The following is a 20,689-nucleotide window of genomic DNA, read 5'->3' on the forward strand; positions in this document are numbered from 1 at the left end:
GGAGCCTGGCAGGCAACATATAGCCCATGGACTCACAAAGAGTCAGACACAACTGAAACGACTTAGCAAACACATCTTACACAAATATTTTAGCACAGCTCTCCTCATCATGAGGTCTCAGCGTGCAGTTCTCTCCAACCAGCCGCTTTATCTAAAGGGGCCCCACTCCCCACAAATCACTCTACATCTAGCACCTTGCTTTATTTTCTTCACATCACACAGCATTGTCTGAAATGCCCTTGCTTGTGCATTTTCTTGTTTATTGCCCATCTTCCCCAGCCAGAATGTAAACTCCAAGAGGGTAGGTGCTGTGTCTCTTATTCACATCTGTATCCCCAGCACCTCTCATCCCCACAGAGTGCCAGGCCACAAAGAGTGCAAAATAAATATTTGTTAAATGAACGAGGAGGGGCAGGGGCTTGTGGAGGAGAACCTCTGAGGCCTCTGCGGAAACACTTCAGCTCAGTGATGTCCATTTCTTCTTTGTACTCCTCCTCCCCCTACCCACCAGCTTCCATTGGTTTCCTCCCACTCCAGGGGAAGGGGTGAGGAGATAAAAGGAGGCAAGCCCAGAGACACTGCCCTAAAGTGTGGGGCAACCCCCACCCCAACGGAGCTGTCTGAGCTTGGGGCAGAGATCTGGGAAGGGAAATCGGTCCTGGAGCCCACAGAAGTGAGTGGGGGAGGTCCAAGCAAGCCTGAACTGTCCCGAGATTGAAGTCTTGATGACCTCAGAGCTGGGAGGTTCCTATAAAATCTTGTGGTCCAGCCTCCACTCTCAGGAACCAAAGGTGATGCTCGGCCAAGACGGCAGGCCACAGAGGGCCAGCCTGAGGGAGGAGAGCCGTCGGCTCACTTGCAGACGCTGACCCACTCCGTGATGCGGCACTCCTCGCAGACCACGAAGCAGCACCAGTGGAAGCGGCAGTGACAGCGCTCACTGCGCGTCTGCCGAAGGATGTTGTGGCCGCGGCCACAGCACATGCTGCCGCAGCCGTCGGGGCCCGCACTGCTCTTGTTGCACAGGCGGCCCACGGTGCCCGCCGAGTCCAGGCGCGGCTCCCGCTCGCAGAAGTCCGGCGACTTCTCGAAGTAGACCAGGTCGGCGGGGCTGGCGCGGCGCCGTGGCCCTGGAAGGCCCGGGGCGGGCGAGGGTGCCCCCGCGGGACCGGGCTCCAGCTGTCCGCTGTTGCGGTTGTGCGGCCGGATGAGCGTGGCGCGGTGGAAGCGGCTGCGCAGCAGCGCCCCCACCGCGCGGAACTCGGGCGTCACCTGCCAGCAAGTCTTGAGCTGGCAGCTGCCTGACGTGCCGTGGCACTTGCACTTCCGCCGCATGTTCTCCATCACCGCCTGCAGAGGGAGGCACGGGGAAGGGTGACGCCCGCGGCCGGCCCCACTGCCCTCCTCCCCACGCAGACCTTGGCCTGGGAGAATCTCAGAGGCTTTGCAAACCAACTCCCATTGAACAGAGGCAAAGGCTGAGGCCCGAAGCCGGTGGGTGGGTGGCACAGCTTCTCAACCAGGCAATCAGGACAAGAGTTCTGCCTACTCTTCTGCTGTTCTGTCTTCCACCTCCCACCCCGTCAGACCCCAGGGGAATTCCCTCCTTCCTGCACCCCTCCTCTCCCACCGCCTTTCCCAGCAGCTGCAGGGGGCCCTTGGGGCTGGAGGCTCTTGCTTCCTGAGGGGGATCCCAGATCCTCAGGGAAATTCCCTCTTCTTCTAACCCTCAGGTGGGGACCAGGAGCAGGGGCGTGCTGGCCCCACTAGCTCCCAGCCCAAAGCCTCTGGCCTCACTCCAGTGAGCAGAGACTGTGGGGAGTCTGAGAAAGCCCCTTTCTTCCTCTGGGCCCTGTAGCACTTTGCAAGGAGCCTAAGGGGAGGGCCAGGGCCTGGAGAGATTCCCCTTCCCCTCCTCCCCATCATACAGGCTGGGGCTTATTCTGCCCAGCACTGAGTGCCACCATTCCTCCTAGGAAACAGCATCAACAGGAGCCAAAGGCTCAACCTGAATACAGAACCAAAGGGAACGCAAAGAGCCAGACCCCCAGGGTAATGAAAGTGGAGAGAGGCTCCTGGGCTTCCAAGGGAGGTAGTTACTGTAATACAACCTACCCACTTCTTGTCCAGCCCTTAGCCTGCTCTCCTGAGTCTCCTCCCAAAGAGCCCCTTCATGTTATCCTCACCAGAGACCCTAGAGGAAACTGGCCACATGCCCCTCCCCCTGCTCCACTCCAAAAACACAAAGCAATGATCAGGGCCCTCAAACCCGGGAAATAGGGCCATAAGAGAGGGACCCCATTCCTCCAAGTCTTAAAAGGCTCTGCAGCTTGTATGCGCAGCCTGTGGTGTCAACACCACGTGGAAAGCAGCCCAGTGCCTCCCCAGGCCAACAGCTCCAGAACATCTGCTTCCCACAGGCAGCAGCCATTAATTAACCAGTTTAACAAGGAGGAGGAGGCACTGCTGGTATGGGCTGAGGTAGTAATGGAAGCTTGGGAAAAGAGCTGCACGAACAGGGCAGAACCGGGTGGGAGCTGGATGTGACCTGAGGGTGGATATGCCTCAGTTTACCTCACCTCTCAGTCATGATGGGAGAGCTGAATCAGCTCCAGTCTTTGTGGAAGAAGGAGGTGAACCGGCCTGGGCTGAGAAGCCAGGAGAAAGGGGAGTGAGACGGAGAAAGTGCCAGCCAGAGTGAGGGGAAGTCAGACACAAGGCCTGAGCAGAAGGGGCGGGGCCGAGAGAAGGGACAGGGGGCTGAGTAGCCAAGAAAAGAGGGTGCTGAGCTACCACAAGGGCTAGGGAGGCATCTTCATGTAGACTACACTATAGAACAAAAGCGTTCAGGGCTCAACTGCTTGGAGGTGAATCCTGCCTCTGCCACTTTCTCACTATTTGCATCACCTTAGCCAAGCTTCTTAGTCTATTTGTACCTCACTTTCCATATCTGAACATGAGGTGAATAATAGAACCTTCATAGGTAGGTGTAAGTGAAATACGCAAATATGCAGTAAAATGCTCCAGAACAATGCCTAACACAGAGAAAGGACTCAATAAATCGAATGTGTGCTATTACTTTCCCTTCTTTCTTTCCTCCACGTCTCCCTTTGTTTCATCCTTTCTGTCCTCTCCCTCTCCTCCTCCCCCTCCCTTCCTCCCTCTCCTCTCCTTCATCCTCCTCCCCTTCTTCCTCCTCCCCCTCTTCTCCTTTCTCTTCCTCGATTTCCTTCTCTTCCCCATTCTCCTCCTCCTCCTCCTCTTCTTCTTAAAGGGGGGAGCCCCCTTTAAAATGAATGACCCTTTCAGGGAATATGAATATTGGAGGTGGCAGGGGGTGCAGAGAAAGGAGGATGAGAACATAACACAGTACCACTGTGGCCCCAGGGAATCTCCCTTTCCAGGAATTTCTTGTTATGCACAGAAAGCCTGGGAGAGGAGGGGTGTCTAAGCATAGGGAAACAGAATCAAGGAACATTCGCACTAGGGAGTCTTACGGATGGATCATCCAGTTCAACCTTCTCACTTTATAGGGGAGGAGACTGAGTGGCAGAGCTAGGCCTAGACTTGGAGGTCCTGACTGCAACCCAGAGCTCTCCCCTCTGCTCACAGCAGGAACTGGGAGGATCAGGCTGCTCAGCAGAGAGGAAGCTCTTCCAGGTCAGAGGCTGTTTTGTCCTCATAGCCCCAGGCCTAGTCTGGTGCTTGGCACACAGTAGCTAGCTGACACACATTTGATGACCAAATTAGGAGGGGGCAATGATAAGTTGGGGCTTCCCCAGTGGCTCAGAAAGTAAAGAATCTGCTGTAGGAGACCTGGGTTGGGAAGATCCCCTGGAGGAGGGCATAGCAACCCACTCCAGTATTCCTGCCTGGAGAATCCCCATGGACAGAGGAGCCTGGAGGGCTACAGTCCATGGGGTTGCAAAGAGTCGGACAGGACTGAGAGATTAAGCACACACAACGATAAGTTGTTGAGTTAGGGACAGTGATAAGGTCTCCAGAGGAGAGATGAGCCCGGGGGAGGGGAGGGGCCCTAGGCAGAGGGGTCTGAGCCGGCCCAGCGGGGTGGGGCGCTCACCTGCCTCCCTACTCGGTTGTTGTGGAGCCTCATGCGCGCATGGATGTCTCTGTGAGGTTCCCGGGAGTCCAGAAAGTCTTTAGAGAAACGCTCTCCAAAACCCACGTCAGGGCTGCAGCCGCCCCACTCCCAGGAGTCCTGCAGGCCGGGGCTGGCAGGAGGCAGGGCAGGGTGCTCGGGAACTCCGTGGCTCAGGCCCTTGCCGCGCTGCAGCGCTTCCAGCTGCAGGCGGTGCAACTTCCGACGGAAGGCCTCCTCGTCGCCGCGCCGGGACGCGTCGCAGCCGCAGGCCCTCAGTTTGCCCAAGGCGCAGGCATTGGATACCGCGTGCACCACGCCGGCTGCCGAGATGGCGTAGGCGAAGGCACTCTCTCGGAAACCTGGGCGTAGAAATGCGGGAAACGGCCTTTGAGTGGCCTTCACATCCCATCCCTCTGCCCTCCTCACCCAGCCTTCTCACCGCACCGAGGGGAAGCAGAGGCCCAGTGTTCGGCGGGGGAGGGATCTGGTACAAGGACATAGACTCAGAGAGGGGCAGAAATAACGCCTCCGGAAGTTCTGCACGGGGGATGGAATGGGGGAAGTCTCCCCACAGCCCTCCTTTTTGAACTCCTTTCCCTTCACCCTTAGCAAGCTCAGAGTCGGATTTGTGTCTACAGCTCTCCCGTTGGACAGACACTATCTAGTAAACATTTTTTTTTCACCATCAAAGACTTAAGTTATTACCTCTCATGCAATATTTGCAATTTTAAGATAAGCCTGCAGAAAGAAGGCAAATTTTAACTTAAATAAATTACCAATGATGGATTTCTGGGCCCCAGGGGATGGTAATGGGCAGAAGGGTAAGTAAGAGGAGATGGTGTCCTCCTAAGGTTCCCAGCCCCAAGATATCCTGACTGCAGCCACCCCTTTGGGCACATCACAGAACACCCTCTGATGGCCAGGTACCAGAGGAAGGGAAAAAAGCCAGTGGAATTTCCCCCTTCCCTGTCCACATGACATCCCAGAAAGTCTGCTCAGAGAAGGGCATTGCCCAGCCACCCTGCCTATGGTTTGTTCAGGTCAGCTGAAGAGGTTGTCTCAAGGATGCTAGGAGTGAGCCCCCTGCTGACTCGGGGTTAAGAGTATAGTCATGTTGAACACTGAGAAGGAACAGTTAGCTAAGGTAGATGCCTTCATGAGATGCTCAGGGGTGCAAAGCTTCCCAGATGGGTGACTCTCAGGAGCCCAGGACTTGTCTACACTGCTCCTCCTCCTTGACATTCCCAGCTTGAGCCATCCTCTGGGTCTGTGGCAGGGGGAGGCCTACTTGCAGAGGAGGGTTGGGCTTCTGGACCTGCAAGCAGGATCTTATTCTGCATCTGAGAAAGGACCGGCTAAGGGCAGGTCTCTGACCAGCTTCTGAACCCGAGAGAGTGTGAGCAGTGGGAGAAACCAAGGGCAATAACAGCTCCCACATGAGCAGGAGATTCGGCTGAGCCATAGATACCTGTGGGGAAGCCAGAACTCGGCTAGGAGCTGATGGCTTAGGAGAGGCCAGAGATTCAGAAGAAAAAACTCCGGATCCTACTACCTCAGCATCAAGACTGAGAAGACTTGGAGGCCTCACTGACCCCAGAGAGCCAATCAGGACTGGACAGAGACCTTAACCCAGTCCAGCCCCTAATGCTCACCCTCTGCATCACAGGGCCCTGTCCCCCTCTCCCTGCCTGGCAAAAAAACAAAAACAGAAAACAAGATGTGTAAAAGAATATGAACTCTGGAGCCAGACTGCCTGGGTTTCAATCTTGGCTCTTCCACTTACTAGCTGGTAATAGCTATGTGACCTTGGCCAAGTGACTTGACCTCTCTGTGCCTCAATTTTCTCATCTGTAAAACATCTGTCTCATTGTTGTTCCAAGAACTGAGTTAAGAAATTTAAATTGCTTAGGATAATACCTTACTCTTAGTAAGGACTATGTAAACACTTGATATTATTGTGAAGTTCCTTCCTGCTGTCTGACTTCACCCACCGCTGCTGCAGTTTCAGGCTGTTGCCCTTTCTTGTTTCCCCAGCCAGGCTCGGAGCTCTGCAGCCCATGGCCCACTCTAGAACAAATCGCTTGGGTCACCAGAAGCCCATAAAGCAGATGGTCCCTCTTTAGCTTCTCATTCCAGCCGATGACATCTCAGGACCTTTTCTAAGAAAAACCCAGCTCTGAGGAAACAGGAAGGAACAGAGAATAGGCAGGAGCCCTCAGAGGGGGCTCTGGGAACTGGTGGGAGTTGCAGAGGAGTAGACAATGCCCTGGGAGGTGGGGCCCAAGGGAAAGAAAGGCAGACTCTAGCTGAGGCACACACCCTGTATTTATCCCTTGCCTTTTATCTGTGGGACCCTGAGCACTTATTGCTTGGGGTTGGGGAGTCATCAGCCTGCTTCTAGGACAAATGGCCATATATAGACCACCGGAGGCAGCCCAGAAAGCACCCCTCCCAACACACACACACACACACACACACACACACACACTTACACACACACACACTTACACACAAAAGAGGGCTAATGTAGCTGGGCCCAGCCCCAGCTCTCCCAGCTCCCAGGCCTGGCCACTTTCTACTGAAGGACATTTGCTCTGGAGAAGACTTGCTGCTGAGTAAGAAACCCAGATAGTACAGTTCCCAGTCCTCTGTCTATGCATAACATCAGGAAAGAGCAAGTTGCTGGCCCCAGGAGATGTGCTGGGCCAACCCAACCACCATCTTTCAGGCTCCATTACATTCAAGGGCAGGCCTAGAGGAGTCTGGAGAAATGTAGCCCACAGCCTACAAAGAACACCCCTACCTACCCTGGGCAGCTAAAGACACCATCCCATGGCCTCTGGCACCTCTCACAGCCACGTGTAGGAGTGACCAGGCAAGGCTTGTGTGGTCACCCTCTGCTCCAAGCATTCAGAGAAGGCCAGCCCATTGGGTCTGCCCCCAGCTCCCATTCTGGGCCCCAGTTTCGGTCCTGGCCCCAACTGTCTGGGGCAGACGCAGGCACAGTGCCAGCTGGCCAGCTGGAGGGGGAGAGGGGTGGGGCCTTGGCCAGCTGGGCTGCCCGGAGCACTGGGGGGTGGGGGCTCGTTAAGACGCACAATTAGCCGCCCTGCCTTTGATCTGGGACAGGGACTGCCAGCATCTAACTGGAGTCAGCTGCTGCACAGGACGCAGCCAACGGCCAGGAAGGGGCTGGGGGAGGAGGTTTGGAGGGCAGGGAAGTGTGGAGGAGAGAGGACTCAGGAGCCAGTGGGAACTAGGAAGGTTTAGAGAAGCTTGGGACCTGCCCATTCAAGTCAAAGAGGGAGGAGAGGTGGAGAAGTCTGGTCTCCATTCCCTCCACACAAATAATCTGTGTGCAAATAATCTGTGCGTGTTCATGTTCCTGGCCTGGGAGAGAGAGGGTTGCGTATATGTGGGAACACTTAGGAGTGACACTGAATGTAGTGTCACGTCTTCACAACTACGGGTAGGTGCTGGTGTGTGAGAGTGCGTGTGTACATGTGTGCATGTCAGTTCCATTTTTTGGATTACTTCTCCATTGTACCAGTTCACCTCTGGGCACCAGGTAGGAGATCATGGTGGCCTTGCAGCTTGGGAGGCAGTATGCAGGGGGTTGAGTGCAATCTCTAAGAACAGCTAGCCTACACTTGAGTCCTGGCTCTGCAGCTCTTGTACAAGCTGTGTGACTAATAGCAAGTTACCCAACCTCTCTAAGCTTCATTTATAAAAGGAGGATAATGATAGAACCTAGTGCATGTGGTTTGTTTGAAGATCCTACAGTACAGGTAAAGTGCTTCAGAACAGTGATCAGCACACAGCAAGTACTTAATATGTTTTGGGTAATTTGTTTGATCCCTGGGTTGGGAAGGTCTCCTTCCGGAGAAGGGAATGGCAACGTGCTCCATTATTCTTGCCTGGGAAACCCCACGGACAGAGGAACCTGGTGGGTTACAGTCCAAGAGGTTGCCAAAGAGTCGCACTCAACTTAGTGACTAAACAAACAAGAATAACAGGACTTTAGGTGATCCTGTTAGGATATGATTACGATTATGGTTAGGATAATCATTAGGATATGATTGCCTGTGCCTCAGTCTCCCCATGTGAGTACCATCACATATCCCAAGCCCACACATAAAAACAAGACTCCCTGAGGGTAAATGTAAAAGGGAGGTGGGAGACAAAGAGCCAGGGCCTTGGAGAGCAGAGGCTAGACTCTCAAATTGCTGGCTTCTCCTGGGCTGGGAGCCTGGCTTACTGCAGAGCCTCACGCCCCCTCTTTCCATCCATTCTGAATGAGTCTGGGCCTTAGGGAGGGCAGTACCCAAACTGTGCCAGTGCTCCAGGACCTGCTGCATGAATCTACTCTCTCCACCACATCTGTCCCTGTCCTCTCATCCCCTCTAACTCCAGTGCCCAAGTCCAGCTCTAAACAGCCCCTTTCTCAAATCTCCCTCTGGTCCCTGCATCCTGAGTAAGAGATGGAGTTCTTTAATCCACATAATAAAGAGCCCCTTCTAGCCAATGTTTGTCCAGCATCTCACCCACCCAAGCACCAACCGTGTGAGTCCTCAGAACTGAAAGCTGGGGATATCAGGATCCTTGGGTCACAGCTGCCTCTGAGATGGGGGTGGTCCTCTCACAGTTTATTTAGGACTCTAGTCCCCACTCTCCCTGCCTACCAACTCTCAGGTTCCAGCAGCCCCACCTCCCTCTCCTTGGTTAGAGAAAGCCCTATTGTGTGTCCTGCTTCCCTAGCACCCATCCCAGGTGCTCAAACACCCTTCCCTCTACCTCCTACATGAGAACTCCATCCCTTCAGTCAACCCATTGCAGGGAAAGTGTCAGGACAATTAGATGACAGTGACAGTACTCAGGTGGAAGACCTGGGGGACCACCTCCTGGAAGCAGTCTCTGAATTTTAAACATGGCGGCATGCATGTGCATGCTAAGTCACTTCTGTCTGACTCTTTGCAACTCCGTGGCCTGTAACCCACCAGGCTCCTCTGTCCATGGGGATTCTCCAGGCAAGAATACTGGAGTAGGTTGCCATGCCCTCCTCCAGGGGATCTTCCCCACCCAGGGATCAAACTGACGTCTCTTATGTCTCTTGCATTGGCAGGTGGGTTCTTTACCCACTGAGCCACGTGGGAAGCCCAAGTGCACCTTTAAAAGAACTCCACTGGCAGTCTGGGTCAGAAGAGGGGTCACCATACTGATATTCCATATGGGGAAACTGGGGTCACCTGATCTCCTCATGGACAATCTGTGACTTGAAAAGAAGGGAGACTGGGGGAAGAATCCAGTCCAGGGGCTCCTTACCGCCAAGACTGGCCCATGGGATTCAAATTTAGCTAGTCCTTGAAGTGATGGGCCAAGAAAATGGTCCCACAAGAGTGTGGAGTGAGTGAGCAGCGCAATGGTGGCCCTGGGAGGTGAGCAGAGGGGTGGGGGGTGGACATTTCTTTCCAGAAGCCCTCTGAGGAGGCCATCCTCCGAGGAGGATGGAGAGGTAGAAATGAGGTGTTGCAAGGGGGAGGTGGGGGCGCAGGGAGAGGCAGAAGCCGCAAAGGTAGGCCGGAGTTCTGAGGCCAAAGGCAGGAGTCCAGCCTCCCTGCAGGAGTCGAGGAGCCGCGCTGTCCCGCCCCCTCCCAGCGCTGGGCGCCGCCCCGCGCCGGCTAGCCCCGGCAAGTCTCCCCCCTCCACACCTCACCTCCCCCCCTACCCGTCCCCCCAGCTCACCTCCCGCTTATTAAACTGCAGGTGAACCCGGGAGCGCCTGGCACAGCGCCAACCCCGCGGGGTTCCACCGCTCCGAACTCTCCCCCAAGCTGCAAAGCCCCCGTGTCCTCCACCAGCCCGAACGGGCCTCCCCCGGTCGAAGCAGTCGGGGCGCCTGGGTTCACTCGGTCTAGAGGGGGCAGGAGGACCAGAGGGAAAGAGGGGACACGGAGGCCCCGGGAAGAGGGGCGAAGAGCTAGCCTCGCCTCCCCCGAAGAGACAGCGGTGCCCGAGTCCTCAGCGAGCGGAACCCGGAGCAAACTCGGGGCCCAACGCTGGCGAGAACCGGACTTCGGGGAGCGCGGGTGACCCAGAATCTCGGAGTGGGTTCGGGCGCGCGGCAGTGGGGAGCGCCGGCCCAGCCCGGCCGGGGCAGGAGAGATGCAGGGGCCTGTCACTTCGTGTCCGTGAGCCAGGCGGCAGCGGGGGCGGCCAGGGCGGGGCCCCCGGCCGGATCGGGCCAGCCGATCGGCCGCGGGTCGCGGGCATCCTCTCCCGGCAGACGGCTGGAGGGGCTCGGGGGCGGCGGGGCGGGCGGGGCGGGAGCGCGGGGACGGGGTGGGTGGGGGGGTCGCCCTCTTTGAGAGGCGCGCGGCTGGGGCCGGGAGCCGTCTGCCGCGGCCCGCGGGGATTAGTTCGCGGCTGCATGCCGCCACACGCGTCGGGCTGGGCTCGGCCGGGGAGAAACAGCGCCCCGGGCGCGCGGGGGAGGGAGCGGGGAGAGCGCGCGGGGGCGGGGCGGGCGGCCAGGGGCCGGGCTGGGGGAGGCTGGGGTGGCCCCTGACTTGGGGGCTCTGGGGATGCGCGGAGGGGTCCTGGTGGACAGGGAATGCCCCTGACTCAGTTCTTTCTGAATTTAGGGTACATTACTGACTCTCCCCAAAGCCCGTGGGCCCAAAAGCCACCCAGTACAGGGGTACCTGGCCTCCTCTCCTGTCACCTGAGAATTGTACAAGTCCCAAGGAGTCAGGTCCCCACGCTGTCCCACCTGAGTAGTTGCGCGGAAGAGAGATAGACACAGTTAGGTCCATCCAGGAGGCAAGACCCCCATCTTTTCTCAAAGACCTGAATCAAAGCTTAAGATACCAGGGCTGGAGGTGGGTGTGAGGGGAACTGATGAGGAAAGCACCTGCCATCTCCAGCCCAAGCCACTCTAGGGATTGTCCGGGTGGGTCACCCAAAAGTCCAGGGAGGGGGACAGATAGTAGGTTGCAGCTTCTCCCAGCCATGAGGGGAAAAGGGATAGGCAGAACCGTAAGTGAAGCCTATTGGGCAGAAGACAGGCACACACCCAGTGCCTCTGATTCAGAGAGGGTTTGCAGGGGCAGCAAGGATGATAGGGAGGCTGGTGGTTTTCCCTGCTGGGAAAGGCTTCTGCGAAGTACAGTTTTACCTACTTAGGCTTCCCTCACCTACACTGTTGGGCAAAGGTCCCTGACCCCTCTTCGTGTGGATTCTGGGTAGTTCATCACAGGCCCTCCATCCTAAATGCTATTTACTAGTTGGGTACAGGTTAAATTGAGGCAGATGACAGATATGGTTATTTCCTGGGCCTGAGATATGCAGAGTCCATCTCAGGGCAGGATAACCCAGGAGTTCAGTTCTCAGGGATGAAACCTGCCACCTGCATCCCACACAGCCCAGCCTGGAGTCACATCTGCCCCATTTATCAGACTGCCCACCCCCCACCCTCCAACCATGGACTTGCCCAGAGCAGAAAGAGGCAGGAGGAGAGCAACATGGCTAAGAGATGAGCACCTGGGGAGCTTGCCAGCTTGAGGGAGTGGGTTAGGGGACAGCTGGCAGATCACCTCTGGAGTGGGGGTGCTGAATGGGGTGGGCAGGACAAGGGTGAGGGTGAGGGGCAGCTACCTCTGCTGAAGATGGGACTCTCATAAGGGATCTTGTTTCGAGTCTCAAGACTAGAGCAGTTCCAACGCTGATCCCGAAACTGGTGCTGGCACTCATGGATGGCGATCTGGATGCCCTGGATGGCTGAAGCAGCCACGTCAGGGTGGCGCACACACACCTCCATCTGCCGCTTGCTCAAGCCTGGCAATGTCAGGCACACCGTGTTGGCGTTGAGCACGGGCTCCTGGGGGAGGCGGAGGCCCAGGATATCGTTGGGTGCAGACCTGCAGGCAGGTGGGGTTGGGGTGGGTGAATGTTTTGGGGGCTAGGAGGGCCCCATCTAACTATACACACTCTGTCCCAAAGGCCATAATCCATCTGTTCCAACCCCTGCTTTCCAGGGTTGAGCCCATCAGCATACCCCCAAAGCACTCTCCTTTTCTTGACCTTCTCACCATCCTCCCCTCCAAGACAGCCCACTGGGCTGCACACCCATACTGATTAACATGTGCAAATGCGCACACATCCGGTATGCCTGCGCACACAGTATTTCATAAGTACATCCCGAGGCACTGATGCGCTCAAGCGCAGCGTTCTCCGGGAGACCACTCCCAACGGCATGCTTCAGACAGTCACATACATGCAGACACACTTGTGCACACATTGAAGTGGACACACAGATGCAGGAACACTTACCACATGCACACTTCCTCAGACATAGTTATACACATACACACGGACACTCACAAGTTCACACACGTTCATCTGAACATACATTGATCCATGAGCCCTCATATCCACACATGTGCACACACAGACTGCTGTTTACAACTCAGCTTGCTGGGCTCACTTGACCACAGACAGAAAGACACGCACACACACACATGCATATGCACCCTAAGGACACTTTAGCTGCCATCTCTCATTGACCTCACCTGGGCGACCCCCTTTGGGCTCCCACCCTCTGCCTCTGCCTAGGGACAATCTCCAAGGTAAAGATCGGCAATTTGAGCTTACTCCTGGGGCGAGGTATGTACCCCCAGCATAGCAGGGACTCCACGTTGGCACTTGCTGCCCCCTAAACACACTTCCCCCTCTAGTAGCCATCACTCTTCTGGGCACTGCCCTGTCTCCCTGGCTTGCCCTTATTCTGTCACCAGTTCAACCCCCTCCTGTGAGAGTACTCTTTTCATTGGTCATCAACACTTTCCTGTGACACCATCCCTCCCTCCTTTCAGGGTCCCCTGCCCCAGCAGGCGCGCAGAGGCCCGGGTGGCTGGGGGTCCCAGCTCTCCAGGAGGGCGGGGCATAAGGTGAGGGCTCACCTGGGCACGGAGGCAGCCAGCAGCAGTAGGAAGAAGAGGAGAGCACAGAGCGCGGGCCGCGGCTGGGGCCGAGGTCGGAGCCGCAGCCAGGGGCAAGGGTGAGTGCTGCCCATCGCGCGCAGGCCGTGATGGGCCAGGAGTGGGGGGCTCACAGCCCGGTGGGACCGGCGAGCCAGGGGCGACGGCGCATGATCCGCGGGGGGTCGGGGCGGCTGCGACACACAGCTCCGACTCGGGTCACGGCTCCCAAAGCAGACGGTGCCCGCCTCCCTGCTCCATGGGGCAGCGCCCCCGGGCACCGCCCTCGGGGGGGGGGGGCGGCGGGCGGGCGCACCGGGCACCTCCTGGCACAGGGGTTTGGGGAATTTCCCGAGGCCCCCCTGCAACAACTCCTGGTGCCTCTTGAGTGTAAGGGGGGCCCGGAGGTGCTGTGGGCTAGGGAAGAGAGGCTGGGGTGCCGGGGAGCCCCCGAGCACAGCGCGGTGAGCCTGAGCTTCCTAGGGCTTGCGAGGCGGGCGGCGGGGTGGGGGGAGTTGTGGGGGGGCGGCGCTGTCTGTGCCCGGCCCCACCGCCCAAAAGAGTGAGTGACTGTCCCGGCTCGGGGAGCTCGGCCGCCTCCCCTTTCCTCCCCCCAACCCCCGTGTTTCAGGGCTCTACCCCACGTGACGTCACGACGACGGGGGAGGGGGGCAGAGGCGTGTACTCCTCCCGAGGCCACTGTGTCTGCTCAGCATTGGGGTGGGAGCCGCGGTGCAGACCGTGCGGGGAGGGGCGGGGAGAAGAGGTGTTGGGGTCTGCGCGATCAGGCCCAGGGCGGTGCCAGTGAGCCGGCTGGCTGGTTTGTGTGGGAAGGTGTGTGTTACTGTGAGGTGTGTGCGCCCGGCTGAGCCGCAGCTGCTGGGAAGCCATCCCCCCCCCACCTCCCCCTACCCCCTGCCGCATATACACACCTGCAGGGACTGGGAGGGGCTGGCCCTCTGTTCGCCTCCCCCACCTCAGGAGGGACTTCCCAGGCTTGGCTGCTGAGGCAGGTGTGGGGTCCTGCAGAGGGGGTTGGCAGCCTCCCCCTGTCCCCCGCCCCATCTCTCTCTTGTTGGCTGTGCGACCTTCAACAGGTGCCTCCTGGACACCAAGCCACCCTCTGCCTCAGTGAAATGAGGTTAATGAGACCCACCTCATCTCATCAATGAGCCAGTGAAGGTAAAAGTCCTGGGACGCCAGTGGATGCTTGTCTGGGAGCAGAGCATCCAGGGGTGGCATACCCTAAGAGGAGGGATTAGACAGCCTTTTAATCCTAAAAGTGTGCTTTGAGGTCATCTTATTTCATCCCCTTTTATTTCATAAGAAAATACTGAGGCTCAGAGAGGGTCATGACTTACTCAAGGTCACCCAGCAAGATAATGGAAGAGCTGGATCAAAGCCCACTTGAGCATAGCAGCAGCAGTCCAAACAGTGAGTCCTCCTTCCCCATGCCCAGCCTGTAGATACCCCAGGTCTCACCTTGGCCCTGCCTGTTGGTCCTCTGGGAGCTCCCAAACACCAGCTTCCTGGCTCAGGGCCACTCCTCTCTGGGATCCCTTTCTGTCCTCGTATCCCAGCTGAACAGTAGGCTCGCCTGGCAGGATGAGTGTACCGGATCTGGGTAAAGGGCCCGAAAGCCAGAGAGGTGGGGACAGAGGCTCCAGCTTCTGTTTCTGGCTCTAACCTGTGCCCTGATAGCAAAACCTATGCCCACTGTGGCCTTGACATCCCCCTCTGTAAAATGGGCACAAGCCTCTCACTCTATACCTATGTGTCCCTCCCAACCTCACTGCCCCCCTCTCTGAAGAGAGCCCCTCCTGGCTTAAGGATAAACAACCAGAGCCTCTGGGCTCAGAAACAAAAAGGGGCCCATTCCTGGAATCGCCCCCACTCCTCCAGAGAATCGAATGAGAGGGGTGGGGCCTTCCCTGTCCCCAGACTGTCAGGTGGTGGGGGCGGCCTGAGCAACAGCAGGCTGACGGCATCTCCCTCCTCCTCTCCCCCATCTCTGCCGGGAGCCACCGCAGCTGTCAGGAATTAAGGGCTTGAGGCTGCTGGGGGTGGGGGTGGGGCAGTGGGGGGTGCAGTCTGGCTGGACAGCAGGGAAACAGCCGGGGGCAGGAAGCAGTCTGCGTCAGCCAGAGCTGGGTTTGACCCCAGCCGCCCCCTGCCCTCCCGACTCTCCCCTACCAGGCTGCAGGAAGAGCGACAGCTTGGGTCTAAAGTTTGGGAAGGGTCTGGGGAGGGGCAGGGCAGAACCAGTCTCAACCCAGGAAGGAGGTGTGAGCCCAGAGTAGGACAGAGCACCAGCAGGGACAAGCCAGACTGGGGAGCCATACTCCCATTGGCTGCTGGGGAAACTGAGGCCCAGAAAGGATCAAGCAATGGGTTCATAATCCAGGCTGCAGACCTCCTTACTCCACATCTAGCACTCACACTAGCATTTCCCACACTTGATGCATTGTATGTTTCCCCTGGGGTAGGCCATTGTGGGAAATTCCAATTCTGGGCTCTGTGAAGCTGAATCAGCCTTTCCAGAGGCAAGACCTGGGGGTCTGCAGTTCTATCCAACGTCTCAAGTTCTTTTCAAGAGGACCACATTTGGGAAATGCCACTGACCTGGTTTAGTGACTGATTTTTTTTCTCCCCTTTTTGGCCTTCATCAGAGGAAGACTGATCTCTTTGCTCTCCTACCCTCCACTATTCATGAAATACAGAAATGTAAGGGAGAGGGAGAAGACCCTTTCTTTGAAAACTCCAGGAAGCAAAAAATGCCCAAGCCTTGCTGGCACTCAAGCATGGCACTAGCCTGCTGTCATGAGGGTCCAGGAGTGCCCCATCTGGGGTGTTTCTCCCTAGCCCCAGGAAGTGAGGACCTATGTGGGCCCATGGCCTTGACATATGTGAAAATGAAACCCTGAAAGGGTGTCTGCTGCTGGAGCCCCAACCCCACAGGACCCATGCCATGGGCAAGCCCCTATCAGCGGCCCCCAAGCCCCGCCCTGGCCCTGCCCTGGGCTCTGGCCCTCAGCCTAGCCCCAGCCCCCGCAGCCGCTGCCTGAGACCACAATTACAGGGGCCACTGGGGGTGGGGGAGACCAGGGATGAAAGGCAGCGCCAGAGAATGGTTCCAGCTGTGGCGGCTCCTTCGGAGGTTGCGGGGAAGGGAGGGCCAGGGAGGCACCAGGGTGAGAACAGGTGGGACCCCCACCGCCCCAGCTGAGCCCAGTCCAAGCTCAGTCCTAATACTCTGCTGGAGAAGGTTAGCTTTGTGAAGAAGGGAGGGAAGGAGCCCCAGAGCAATGAGGCAGTTCTTCGTCCTCTTGTCCAGGCCTCAGGGACCATGGCCCCCTCAGGAAGGTAAGGAAGGAAGGGGGAAGAGCTGGCCACTCCAGTCTCCCAGACCCATGTGTTAGGTCCGGAAGGGGAGGGAAAGAGCTTCCTGAGTCCTGGGCCTTCCTCCCGGCCTCCCCACCCTTCTGCCTGTTTGTTCCGGCGTTCCCTGATGTGGTCACGCACACATCTGGAGGGCCTCTGTGCTCTTCCCCCATCTCCCCAGTTCCACATGTCCCCCACCACTCAGCCAGCAGGGGACCTCGATGGCTCAGACTGTGCCTGAGGCTGGGCAGCTGGGTGAGCAAGACGGGGGAGGTGGGGTGGTCATGGTGTTGAGGCATTTCTGAGCTCTGCTTCCAGCCCCCATCCCAGTCCTCAGGGCAACGATGCAGAGCCACCTCCAAGCTTAAAGAGGACCAGGATAATGGTCAAAATGGTGCCTCCCGGGGCCACCACTCTCACCTTTCATAGAAGGCAGTTCCCAGACTCCTGATGTAGTTCCCAGTCTCTACTGGTCACAGAAGATGGACGCTAACACACGAGTGCCCGTTCAGAGACTGCAAGCACTCTTGCCATGTGCTATCAGGCACTCTCATTTCATAATGGGGAGACTGAGGCTCAGAGAGGGTAACTGACTTGGCCCAGCTCGAGCTGGCAAACTAGGCCTTTTATCCCCCAACTGTGATCGTGCTACTTCCACTGAATTCCTTTTAACCTACTAGGGATGGTGTCAGTTTCTGCCACTGCCTCAGTTGTCCTCCCTAGCATCACAGAAGAGGAAATCCAGCATCCCACACCCTGTATCACTGCCCCACCATCACCACCCCACACTAGAATCCGGCAGTAGAGACAGAGGCAGGCATCCCAGCCCTACATCTGGGTCAGCCTACATCAGAGGTCTCAGACAGTCTGGATCCCTAGCAGCTTGACCCAGCTGTCCGTGGGTCTCCTTACTTCCTTTCCATCCTACCCTCTCCTACTGACAACTCTTGAGTTCCCCAGATGTCCTGCAGGTCCTATCTGTGGGCCGTGTTAATAGGGAAGCTGGGCTCTGTGCACCCTCTGGTGGCCTCTGAGAAAAGTGCAGGAGACTTTTTTTTAAACAGGAAGTGTTGCACCCAGCCAGGGAACTGGGGGGTGGGGGGGGGGGGGGTCGGTGGGGAGCGGGGAAGGCAGTTGTTCATTCACTCAGTCTGTTCTGACTCTTTGCGACCCCATGGACTGCATCATGCCAGGCTTCCCTGTCCTTCAGCGTCTCCCAGAGCTTGCTCAAATTCATGTCCATTGAGTCGGTGATGCCATCCAACCATCTCATTCTCTGTTGTCCCCTTCTCCTCCTGCCTTCAGCCTTTCCCAGCATCAGTGTCTTTTCCAATGAGCAGGCTTTTCACATCAAGTGGCCAAAGTATTGGAGCGTCAGCTTCAGCAGCAGTCCTTCCAATGAATAATCAGAGTTGATTTCCTTTAGAATTAATTGGTTTGATCTCCTTGCAGTCCAAATGCAAGGAGTCTTCTCCAACATCACTGTTCAGAAGCATCCATTCTTTGGTGCCTGGAGAAGGCAGAAATGTGAATAAAAACCCTATCCTGTACAGGGCTTCATTTTTCTTCCATGGGCCCACGATGCTGGCTCCATTCTCCCGCCTTGGTAAGTTAGCCAAACCCCTTAGTTCAAGAGATTCTGAGTCTGAATTCTCCATGATACTTCCCTGAAGCCCAGGTATTTGACTTAAGGGAGACAGGAGGAAGAAGATTGGAAAAGAAAAAGAAAAGAAAACCCAAATATCTGTTCCTTCTCGCTGCAGCCTGATTCTCCCTCTCCATATCACTCTGGGGTGCCGATGTGATCTTCGAGGGCTGGACCAGGTGAGGTCACACAGGTGTGTGTAAGGGGTATTGTCAGGGGAGGGCTGATGCCCGGGAAGCCACGTAAAGGGTCTGTCATACCCAGGATGAGTTCCCCTTCCCTCTCTTTCATTTGAAGAACTCTTCTCTCCTCACTGTGCCCCAATTCCCTGTGGTTTTAGGGGGGCTACCAATGCCAGTCGTGGTGGTACATTTCCCTGGACACTAGTTTTTTTTTTTTTCCTGCACTATGCAGCATGTGAGTTCTTAGTTCCCACTGACGACCCATGCCCCTTGCATTGGGAACATGGAGTCTTAACCACAGGACTGCCAGGGAAGTCCCCCCCACACACACATACCCCACACCGCACTGTTATTAGTTCAAGGATAGGCAAGCGGGTCAAGTTGACCTGATCCTAGCTTCCTTAGGACTTCTGCTGGGAATTCCATTGTTTTTTGATCTTTTATGGGTCAGCGGCACTAAGAGCCTAAGAATGTAGACATAAGGCTGCCATATAGAGGAAGTCTGTCTGCAGCAGGAGAAAATAAGGACAGTATGAAAAGAGAGACAGAGACAAGTAGAAACAATAGACCTGGGAGTCAGGGTGAGCGAGAGGTGACATCAATCATTTGGGCCCCTGAGCTCAGCCATGCCTAAATTCAGACTTACCTGGACTTTCCAGGTATTTTTGTTGTTGTTCAGTCACAAAGTCATGTCCAACTCTTTGCGACCCCATGGATTGCAGCACTCAGGCCTCCCTGTCCCTCACTATCTCCTGGAATTTGCCCAAGTTCATGTCCATTGAATCAGTGATGCCATCCAACCATTTCCAGGTGTGAGATCCACTCATTAATTCCCTTTGGCCTAAGTTAGTTTGAGTTGGGTATCTTCATTGGCAGTCAAGACCTGCCCAATGCCTGCAAAGTATCAGCTCTCTATCCCCTTTCTCACAGTAACTACCATTTATTAAATACAAACTTGACATAAATTATTACATCAAATGTTAAGTGCTTTGCATATCTCACAGAATCCTCCCCAAAATTATATGAGGGTGTGGATAGATTATGATGGGTGTAACAAGTTGCCCTTGTCCTACTGAGAATCCCACAGTCAGAGGAGCCTGGCAGGCTACAGTCCATAGGGTCACAAAGAACCGGACACGACCCAAGTGACTTAGCACACACTCAGCACACTGAGAAGTGGTCTGTTTTCTCTCCCCTTGTATTTTGGCTGGTTCTGTGACTTGTGTCAACCAAGAGGGAATGACAGTGATGCTGGGTACCTTCCAAGGCTGGACCCTAAGAAGACACTTGCAGTCTCTGCCTTCAACTTTGGCACAGTATAATTTGAAATCCAGCTTTATGCTGAAGCCACCATGCTGTAAGGAAGCCCAAGCTAGTCAAATGGAGAGAAGGAGGCTACTGGAGAAACTCTGGGACACTGGACATACATGAGTGAAGCCTTTTGGACTGTCCATCCCAGCAGAACCACCAGCAGAATCAGTCACGTGGATGACCACAACCAATAGCTTGTCACAAAGAGCAGAACCACCCAGCTGAGTCCTGACAAATTCCTGACCTAAAGGATCATGAGGAATAATTACTTTGGCATTGTTTGTTATGCAGCAATGGATAACTGAAACAATGATATTCCCATTGCATAGGTAAAGGCACTGGGACTAAGATGGCCTATATTGTAAACTTCTAAGCAACAGCACTGGTTTCCAACCCAGAGTGCCTGAATCTAATGTTCATGCTTTGCTCTGCATACCTTGATAGGAGAGTCATTCTCCACTGCGGTTTTTGGACTGTGGGGACATTGGGGGCTCCAAATCCCAGCCATTTGGCCATGTCCTCTTCCATTCTCTCTGGAGAAAGATGAGGGCCTTACCCTCAATTCTGGAAGACCCAGAACCCCAACCCTTCCTCTGTCCCTTTACCCTCACCATTAGCTTTCCAAGAGGAATCAGAAAGGCAGGAATGTGGTTGGATACCAAGAGAAACCTTGGGACAGCTTTGCTTCCCCTCCCTCTAAGTTTGATTGGAAATGCCATTCTAAGTTTTTTCAGTGTTAGTGGGGGTGAAGTTAGTTTTGATGACAACAAAATCTGATGTTACTAAGGACATTTTCATCACATTCTACCGTTTTTAAAGTTAACTTTTGAGTTTGGGTGGCCCTATAAGTCTACCCTCAAATTCCCAAGAAACAGGAAAATAAACTCCCCCCACCCTGAATTAGGACAAGGGCTGACCTGAGAACTCAGTATACCACCGGAGGCTTCTGGTCCTCTTTCCCTAGATCCCCTCAGTCTGCTCATTAAAGGGGACCCCAGGTCTCCCCCAGCTTGCAGATACAGACCCTAGATGTGTACCAGCATGAACAAGAAGAATGCCAAGGGCGGGATCTGGCACTCTTCACCACCAGGAG

General features: G+C 55.8%; 1 protein-coding gene and 1 long non-coding RNA gene across 2 annotated transcripts; one reads left to right on the forward strand and one right to left on the reverse strand.

Annotated features, from left to right (window-relative positions):
* Positions 1-244: 244 nt before the first annotated feature.
* Positions 245-13,297, reverse strand: WNT10A (Wnt family member 10A). Its single transcript, XM_061148725.1, has 4 exons — positions 13,060-13,297; positions 11,756-12,018; positions 4,082-4,461; positions 245-1,350 (listed from the first exon to the last, which is right to left on the reverse strand). Exons 1-4 carry the CDS (start codon positions 13,170-13,172, stop codon positions 853-855), a joined length of 1,254 nt encoding a protein of 417 aa, XP_061004708.1. The 5' UTR covers positions 13,173-13,297; the 3' UTR covers positions 245-852.
* Positions 12,996-20,110, forward strand: LOC133060860 (uncharacterized). Its single transcript, XR_009693856.1, has 4 exons — positions 12,996-13,157; positions 14,175-14,259; positions 18,222-18,282; positions 19,520-20,110. It is a non-coding gene; the product is annotated as an uncharacterized LOC133060860 (long non-coding RNA).
* Positions 20,111-20,689: the final 579 nt, after the last annotated feature.

The sequence above is a fragment of the Dama dama genome, chromosome 8 (genome assembly GCF_033118175.1).
Source record: "Dama dama isolate Ldn47 chromosome 8, ASM3311817v1, whole genome shotgun sequence".
NCBI lineage: Eukaryota > Metazoa > Chordata > Mammalia > Artiodactyla > Cervidae > Dama > Dama dama.